Consider the following 9,295-nt stretch of genomic DNA (forward strand, 5'->3'; position numbering starts at 1 on the left):
CTCCTCGCTTAGGTTCTCACCGCTAAGCCTGGGTTTAGGGGAACCCCAGTCCCCTACGGAAACCCCAGGCTCCTCTGCTCCATCTTCCACAGTGTCTCTGGGTACTGAAAAACAGGTACCAGTACAGCTGTCGTGTTAGTCTGCAGGTTTATTGTGGAGTAGGTTTGCCGTAAGAGTACAGAAGAGAAAAAAGCTGATCAAATTCCATAGCACTGGCGTACACGTGTCTGTGACGCAGGCACGCTATAAACCGGCCAGGCAATGCACAACCAATAAATATTCCAAACACAAGTCACAGGCTTCAGGCATTTCCGCTAAATCACTGCATGGCAACATTTGTGTCGCCCCCGGCTCTCCCATTGCGGCAACGGTGGAATTTAGTGGATATTGCCAGAATATCAACCATCGCACCCGGCAGGTGAAACGCTAATCCCCACTGCCGAGCACCACAGGACCGTCCAGGCAGACACCAAGAACCCATGAGTGAGGACTAGGCATAAAGGCCAGACAATGCTGCAGCATGGCAGTGCGCTCAGAATCTGCACCATTTGCTCATACACTGAAAAAACACCATGAACTCCTTGTTAACAGGAAGCCTGTTTTTTTTTAAATCATGGGTTACCCAAGGTGTCACCAAAGTTAATCTTCTGATTTTTTTTTTTCATTTAAGATGCTCTGCTGTGGTTTACACATTGGAAGCAAACTGCCATGATAGATTTTGCCAGAAGCCCAAACAGGCCTCACTTTACATTTCAGTGTTTGTTTACTGCCAAAACTGGCCTTTATTTCTACTAGATACCCCATCACAGTAAAAAAAGGTTTGCTCCCCCCCCCCCCCCCCGCCTACCATTTTGTTTGTTCACAGTCTAACATGTTTCCAGTCTTTTGCTGTGATCTGTGTCAACAAAGTGCTTTATCATGCAATTCTTGACTACAGAATGAAGACAAACACAGAGCCTGACATACCTGTACACAAATAATTAATCCTGCAGGTGTATTTGCTGGAAGAAATTAGCTTAATTCAACAAAATCGTCTCCAGGATCTGGGCTGCTTTAAAATCATACTGATTTCTGTGAAGCAGGTTAGAATTCCTGAGGTCAGCTGTGAGAATCTTTCACTTTGAGAAAAGTTTTGAGTGAGCTGCAGAAAGACTAGTAACAGCTTTCTTTTGCCTCTCAAACACATCTTCCTAAGGTCCTTCAGCAAGTAGGTCGGAAGACCTTTTATCTTCCCTCAAAAAAGGAAAGCATGCCTTGCGACATTTTAAGAAGTCTTCTTTATACTAATAGCTTAAAGAACTAAAAAATGCAACAAGCAAAAGTAGCAATTGTCAAGTTATTGATGATTTCTATTACATTTAGACGTTTCTGCAGATGTTACTCATTTAAAAGATGTCAGTATTTTGAATAAAAGCTCATCCTTAAGTTTTTGGGCATTGGGTATCATAACTAGTCAAGCACCAGAGAGTAAGATTTGCAGAATAGTTAGATCACGGAGAAAAATGAATGCCCACTAAGCATCATAAAGGAATAAAAAGGGCATATGCAAATTTTTAGCCATCTGCAGACAGAGATGGATTTTAAGTTCCATTTCAAGGAAAGCAGAAACTGATCCTTTCACCAAAGACCGTTCAACAATAAATGTGAAAAGTGACTAGTTTGAGAAGACACTAGTATTAGTCATTCCCATTTTAGACATTTTTCATCCACATTACATGGCACACAGCTAAAATTACCCAAATGTTAACAGAAGCAGCAGGGTTACTACAGAGAAGGTTTAGTTAAAAATACACATTTTATTTCAATGTGCCAATAAAAAAGTCCCACATTTTCATATCACAGGAAGTTAATTCATACAATAAAAAGAGACCTGTGCTAGTCTATTGGTGTGACTAACTCAGAAGACCCAGATCATGCCAAATTTTAGTTGATATACTCTTCTATCTACATTCTTACATTTACAAAGACACCACAAAATCCCTTATAATAATGTAAGCAAAATAACTTTCTTCCTAAAAGATTAACTTCATAACTTTAATCCATTCTTTCAGGACTCGCACTTCTTTGAGGGCTTCCTGATGGTGAACGACTGAAAGGAAAAGAATCCACAGTTAGTATTTCAGTAGTCATTTGGGATTCACAAATACAGGAAAAAGCAACAGGAGGACACCTAGACTACTTCAGCAGCCTTTAAGCATTGTTTTCTAATAAAACAACAAATCACTGTTAACAAAGCTAATGGGTTGATGATTTAATGTTAGAGATAATACATTTATTTTATGGTTTTTACTTTCACATTGTTGCATTTCTCTACTGTTATTTTTATAACACAATTTAAATGTGATCACTGTAAAGTCATCTAAAGGGTACTACTAATAGTGACGTTCATGGAAGCAGGCTACTTCTTCGCTGTTCTGATACAGCAGCTTGTCAAAACCTATTACGGTGATCGCTCAGCATTTATGAGCATTTCTTCAAGTCCCTTGTCATTGTTTCTGAGGTTAGACTACATACAGCCACGTTTTTAAATGAAGCAAAGCTAAGTGCGGAAGTTCTGTGAGTATGTAAAAAAAAGAAAGAAACAACTTGCAGGGCAGAAAGATCACCAAGGCAAGGGACACATCGTGGCAGTTCTACAGCTATTCTTCCTAGGATATATCCCCTCCCTACAAATCCTGAGCACTGAAGTCATAAAAATGAACTACTAAAGAATTCAAACTAGGGAAAAAAACGCTGCTGATTCTGTCACTACAAACATCGGCATACACACACACGGATAATTATTTACCAACTTATTGGGAAAAAGAACAGATTAAATAACAGGCTCGACCTTCCAATCCTGACCGCTGTGCCACTTTACTCCACTCTATCTCACCGCAGCTTTTAATGAGACTCAAAGCCAATTCCCACATTTATTCTGTGCTTTAAGCTCACCAGTAGAAAGTCTCTGTGCAGTAAAACTGTTAGTGAACTCAAATGAACACAGGAGCAAAGGCAAGATGTAACACTGCTACATAACCAGAATCCTGAGGAATGACTACCATGTATTTATTACCATACATAAAACCACAATCACAACGTTATTTCTGTCGAAGACATCTCAGCAAAATACCTTTCCAGTATTTTCCTACAAGCAGCAGTCAAACTCCTCAGCAGAGATCACTGCAGATACTAAAATGCCAGCTCTACAGAGTCTACGTTATTAGCAGGGAGATAAACATACCTTCTCTTTGGAGATGGTGATCGGGACTTTGACCGACTGTCAAAACAGAATATCATCAATGCAGCTTAAAGGTCAAATGGAACTTTTGTATTCAAAAAACATAAGCATCTCAGACAACAATGGAATTATTATGGGAATCTAGCCAGAAGCTCTTTAAAATGGCAAAGTTTTCAAAACAACTTTTACTCTGGCAGGGATTCTCAATTCATTTAGCGTGGAGATTAATTTTAAGCAACTGTCTTCAGTAGACAAAATAGGAAAACAAGGGGTAGTACTGAGGTGAAGCTTTGAGAAAAGAAACATCACCAGATTCCTGCTGTTTTATCAACAGCATTAATAAAGCTGAAGCCCTTTATCTGATGGATAGAAATATTTAACAGAACTGAGCACAAAGACACAAAAAAGTCAGTACTATGTTGGAAACTAGAGAAAGCTAATGAAAACAAAGAGATGGGTAAGGAACATACTCCAAATAGCTGCAGAGGGAATTTTATGATCTCAGTCATATCGCAAACAGATTAGCTGGGCACCCATGTTTGGGGGATTTTCTTCCTAAAGGACCAGGCTCTGTTCATCATGCAAACCCAATACCGAATTCTAGATACTACTGCAGGCTTTATCTCTGTATGCTTACCTCTTAGCCGGCGAGCCCGATTTTGATCTGCCATGAGACCTAGACCTACAAGAAGAGTTAAAAACACAGCTCAGCAGGGAAGCTGGTAGCATGCATGTTCCCACAGTTGAGACAGCAAGATTCACACTAAATGTGTAAGAACTGTCATATTGAACAGACAGAATCCTGCACATTTCCAGGCCTTTTCCTGCTAAGTTTCGGAAGAAAGCTTTTTAAATAGATGGTGCACGTGTTGTTCTGTACTTTGGTCCCCGGCTGATGACTGGCGTTTGCTGATGCAGGTGACAAGAATACATGAACAATCCAAATCCTGGCCAGTATTTTCACAAAGCCAGTAAAAAGCCATGCTCTAAACTTGCAAAAGTTTTATTAGGCTTGAGTGACATCTACCACTATAGTTGCAACTGGCTGCAGGCAGCACGCTCCTACAAATACCTTCTCCTCTGTGCTTCATCTTATGTAAGCACTTGCTCAAAATATTTTTTTAAATCTCTCTGAACTTAACCCTTGTGAAGATTGTCAAAAATCTCAGTCTGAGATAAGACTGCTACACCAGAAGAATACTAATACTGCCTAAAATAACTGAAACTTTTAGGTTCCCAAAGGAAGTCTTCTACTTCCCACATCCAAGGCTTTCCACAACAGCTTCCAGATGTAGCTTTGACACTGTCAAACCAGCAAACATCATGTAGTACTTATGCAGTCTGTATTCCTTCTGACTCAAGAGCCCATCTCTGGGTGCTATGCATTCCTTCGATTCTTCTGTAAACAAACCATCTTCCAATTGCCTCATGTGGAAGTTTAACAGTGACCTCATTAGAGTTAAGCACCAATATTTTGCCACTTCCCTGTACTTGTACGTGTGTAATTTCCTCTGCCTCAGTGACTTAATCTCTACTTACAATGAAAGGTGTCACACAATAGTCTAGAAATGTCACTAAAAGCATCCTTTACACTGCAGAAAACCATCCTGGTACTGAAAAAAGAAAACAATAGTGGTAAAATCAAGATGTTTTTCTCTTTGAGAGTGTGTTGACTGTAGCTGTCTTCTGCTTATCACTGAAAGTGGACAGTGATAAGCCATGATTTAGTCACATTGGAACAAATGGTATTAAGATTCAACATATTTTAGCAACAGGTAGAGAAAGTATACCTAATCAGTGAAAGGCATTGCTCGACTGCCTCAGGGAATTTCCCTTCTCTTTTTACTAGCTTCTGGACTGTTTGTGTGAGTTTCTGCTCTTAACTAAGCCATCTTCTGGTCTTTGCCTCCTGTCATTGCTTGCTGTTCTACTCTCAGAAAACGCCACCACCACCTTTCAGCACCAAATCTCCCATCTTCAGATGCAGGCTTTTCCGCTTACGCCCTTCAGCTAAAGCTTCCCTTTGTTTTTTTTGTGTTTCTTCACGGTTGACTATTGTGTTATGGATTTCAAACCAGAACAATAGGCCCGGGAATGGGCTGCGGCAAGAGCAGTCCCATCTTCTTCAGAGTGGAACTTCAGTTTACTCTTGTTCTCCTAGGACAGCTTGCCAAGGACATCCAATCAACCTATGTCAGCCGTGCTGCCTGGACAAGACTGCATAAAGCACAAGCTGCATTCACTTACTATGGAAGGATTAAGCTACAATTTCAGAGAACAAATGACATCCCGTGTTTCTTTAAAATTTGATTGTCACTCTTATGGCACATTTGTTGGTACAAAATAATTCTGACAGATGTTTATCTCAAATTGAATTCAGCTCCTGCAGACTGACGCTCTGTTATTCAACAGAGCTGGAAACAGCTGTAACACTCATGGTACTAGCAAGCCCTTCACAACTTGCCTGGCTACATGCATTAATGCTTTTAACGCACTACCGGAAGGGCATCCTGGTTTCTCTGACAAATAATGGGAAGAATCCACAATCTCGTCTGTGCTACACAAGGAAAAAGAAGAAAACTTTTCAGATTAATTCTAAATTCATTTGCTATGTTAGCTGTTAATGCAACCCAATCAAAACAGTACTAGTGATAACTATCAGGACCTGGATGTCAGTGATATGTAAAACAATAAAAAGAGAAAGAACAATTTTCTGCCTTGCTTTTTAAAACTACAGACCCCTAAGTTAGTGGAGCGAAAACACTTTTTTTTCTGAAAATGTTAACAGCTGTGAGAAAGCCTAAACAGACGTTTAAGCAACTTTTACTAAGTATCCACAGTCACGGAAGAGATCTTACCTGCTTCGGGGCCACGTAACAGATCTGGACCTAGATCTGGATCTTGATCTAGACCTGAAATAACAAATGAGGACAAATTAAAACAAAATCAAAGAAGTCAACTCAACCAGAAGTGATGACAATTACAGCACTACTCTAGATTAATGTCTACATGTTGAATTTAAAACCTACATGATCATTAGACGTTTTAGACATCAAAATTCATCAAGGGATATGCAGCTGTGTAAGGTCTCAAAACTAACCATATTACCACACCTGTAAATTCAACTAGGATTATCAGAAACTTTTCAAAGCATGCTACAGTCTGATTTCTAGAGGTCAACACCTTTCGAAGTCTGCCACCCAACACCTTTTTGAATCCCTTAACTAAAATGAAAAACAACAACAAAAACAAAGCACACAACCTATTAAAAACTACTAATAATTACCTTGATCTCTTCAAGGAACCCGATCGGGACCGGCGGGGAGACACAGACCTAGACCTACGAGGAGAAATGGACCGGGACCTACGATAGGAAGCTGACCGGGACCTGCAAAGAAGTCAATTGAAGAGTTGTACAAGTGTAGCTTTTTCAAAGCAAAAGAAGCAAATAGGAATAAAAGACAAACTTAAGCACACCTCCTACCACGACTCCGACTGCGTGACCGAGAATACCTTCTTCCTCGGGACCTTGAACGGGATCTAGACCGGGACCTGGTTTTAGGTTAGAGAAAACAGGTATCAGGAAACAGCTGCAGCAATCAGTGCATGTGAGGCCCTGCTGAAGTCAAAACTGATTTCAGACAACTAAAGAACTAGCATCTGTCAGTTGGAAAAATCTCTGGGCCTACTTGTCTTGAGCATTTTACTACCTAGAAAAATGTTAAAAGCTGAATTACATTGCAGAATTACATTAGAATAGAAAACACTGTAATGTGTATTTAAAATAAACCTTGCAAGTTTGCAGGTCGACCCTCTTTGGCCCAAGGTCTAGCAGATCTAGACGATCTAGAAGTATCTATAGCCGATCGCTGCATCTAGGTGTTCTCTTCAATCTAACGACGATCAAACTGACAGCCCAATGAGCCAGGGTGAGGCTTGATTGACGCAAGAAGATTTTTCTAGGTGGGAATGTGGTCAATCTGGTGTTCCTCTTTCTAAACCGGAGGGGGGCCCCAATTGAAAGCCAAATTTACTGTTACGGCGATCACCGTCTCAAATTTTCTGCCCTTAAAGAATAAGGTGAAGCTACGTGTAGATGGCTCGAGGGGATCTGGCCTCTTATGCTGATCACCTCAAGGTCTAGGAGGATCTTAAGTGTCGGATTTGCAAGGCGCCTCAGCATGAAATCTTAAGGCTCGTGACATTCTGAATCAAGGCGACTGACTCAAACGAAGAAACCTGAAAGGTTTTGACCAGGTTGATTATTAAGATATTAACATTTGATAGAAATAGCAACAAATTGTAATATACACCTATACATTTATTCTAGCGTTAAAATTTAAAGAAAACTGGCGTAACATTCTGTTCTTTGCTAACAAGAGCTACACAAAAGTGAACTGGCGAAGCAACCCAGCCACCCTGGCCCCACACGTACCTGCTCCTCCTTCGGCGACTATAGCGGTGACAATCATAAGCATAGTGGCCTTTCTCACCACACTCGTAGCATCTGTCATTAGGGTCAAAGGGGCGCCGCGCAGGAGGCCTGTCGTAACGGGAGCGACGAGGCATCCCCGTTGACACTTCCACTCTAACCCTGGAGCCACATATCACCCTGCAACAAGTCCGCGATGGCTCTAAGTTAATCGTTACTGTTTAGGGTAGAACTACAAAAAGGAGAACCAGAGAGAAAACCCCGGTTCCCTCTCTGGCCTTAAAACCGGCTGTAGCTCCTGCTAACGCCTGAAATGCACACGTACTTCCCATCAAGTCCACGGACAGCGTCTTCAGCATCCCTCGGGTCTTCGAACTCCACGAAGGCAAACCCCGGCGGGTTCCTGGCGATCCACACGGTTCTCAGGGGCCCGTAGTAGCTGAAGGCTCTCTCCAGCTCGCCTTTGCCCGCGCCCGTGCCCAGGTTCCCCACGTACACCTTGGTCTCTGCCGGGAGCGAAGCCGGGATCAGCGCCGGAGCCGGAGCACAGGTGGGCTCACGCGGCGGGGGGCGGCGCCCCCGCCCCGCCCCGCCCCCCTCGGGCACGGCCATCTTGTCGGCGCGGCCCGCTCCCACCTTCACCGCCAGCAGCGGCACACGCGCGGGCGCACCCCCTCCCCCACAGTCGCTGACGCAAAATGGCGGCGGCGGCCGCCTCGCCTCGCCTCGCCTCGCCTCGCCTTCCTTCCCGCTCCGCCGCCCACCCCGCTCTCTCGCGGCGATCGCCCCTTCCCCCAAGCCGCCCTCGTCCTCGCCCTCGCCCGCCGCGCCCGCTGCCCCGGGAACTCACCGCCTCCATAGCGGCCGTAACGCGACATCCTAACGGCCCCGCCGACCGCCCCTCCGCGCGCACGCGCCGCCGATCGCGCCTGCGCCCTGCCCGGCGCTCCCGCCTCCCTCGGGCGCCGCGCAGGCGCGCGCCGGGGGGGGGTGGGGGGGGCAGGGCGGAGCAGCGGGGGCGCGGGTTGCCACGGCGACGGCGGGGTGCGGCCGATGGCGCCTGACAGGAACGGGACGGGACGGGCCCGGTGCCCGTCGGGGTGGCGGCGGCGGCGGGGGGAGGTCACTCGGTAGCCCCTGCGCCACCGGGAGTGGCGGGGAGGGGGCTTCCGGCAGCGGCGGGACCCTGAGGTGAGCGAAGGGGACTGATATGGTAGAGGCTGAAGGTTGGGAAAACGAAAGCTGAAGAGAAGGAAACCATGAGCAATTAAAACTGAGCTGGGTGCTTGGTGAATTTATGATCTTTGCTGAAAAATGCACAGATAGGACTTTGCTGGATAAATATGGCCGGGAAAGATAGGAACTTCTCTACTTGTTCCTGTCCTTGTAGATAATTTAGCTTAAAGTACCATATGGGTTGCATCGCTAATGTAAACATAAGAAGTACTAACGAGCATTCCATAGGGTAAGTTGTACCAAAACGTGTGAAGGACCGTACTGCGCAGAATCCGCTAAGGAGGGTCAAGTAATGGACAAGTGAGGAACACTATGGAAGACCACCATAGCACCTGAAAAGGCCTGCGCAAAGGACACTTACATATGCTAATAATCTCCTGGAAAAAATTAATGAATATGTATGACAA

The 9,295-nt window shown here is 44.3% G+C and overlaps 2 protein-coding genes across 4 annotated transcripts in view; one reads left to right on the forward strand and one right to left on the reverse strand.

The window, feature by feature from the left end:
* The window catches only part of GALM (galactose mutarotase), a 23,541-nt gene extending 21,307 nt beyond the window's left edge, over nt 1–2,234 (forward strand). For all 3 annotated transcript variants that reach the window (XM_069805261.1, XM_069805259.1, XM_069805258.1), the window contains one exon: nt 2,052–2,234. The gene's annotated coding sequence lies outside the window, so the exon portion shown is untranslated. The remainder of the gene's footprint in view (nt 1–2,051) is intronic.
* On the reverse strand, nt 1,777–8,624 carry SRSF7 (serine and arginine rich splicing factor 7). The gene is made up of 9 exons (XM_069805262.1): nt 8,503–8,624; nt 7,978–8,158; nt 7,656–7,832; nt 6,698–6,772; nt 6,507–6,608; nt 6,079–6,132; nt 3,858–3,902; nt 3,224–3,259; nt 1,777–2,089 (listed from the first exon to the last, which is right to left on the reverse strand). Exons 1-9 carry the CDS (start codon nt 8,528–8,530, stop codon nt 2,035–2,037), a joined length of 753 nt encoding a protein of 250 aa, XP_069661363.1. The 5' UTR covers nt 8,531–8,624; the 3' UTR covers nt 1,777–2,034.
* Between the last annotated feature and the right edge of the window lie 671 nt (nt 8,625–9,295).

The sequence above is a fragment of the Haliaeetus albicilla genome, chromosome 17, assembly GCF_947461875.1.
Source record: "Haliaeetus albicilla chromosome 17, bHalAlb1.1, whole genome shotgun sequence".
NCBI classification, from domain to species: domain Eukaryota; kingdom Metazoa; phylum Chordata; class Aves; order Accipitriformes; family Accipitridae; genus Haliaeetus; species Haliaeetus albicilla.

Coding starts and splice junctions, on each gene's coding strand:
- SRSF7 (XM_069805262.1), bottom strand. CDS start 8,530: ATGTCGCGTTACGGCCGCTATGGAGGCG. Junction 7,833..7,977: donor GTCCGTGGACTTGATGGGAA/GTACGTGTGCAT, acceptor GACTTGTTGCAG/GGTGATATGTGGCTCCAGGG. Junction 6,609..6,697: donor AGTCGGAGTCGTGGTAGGAG/GTGTGCTTAAGT, acceptor ACTTCTTTGCAG/GTCCCGGTCAGCTTCCTATC.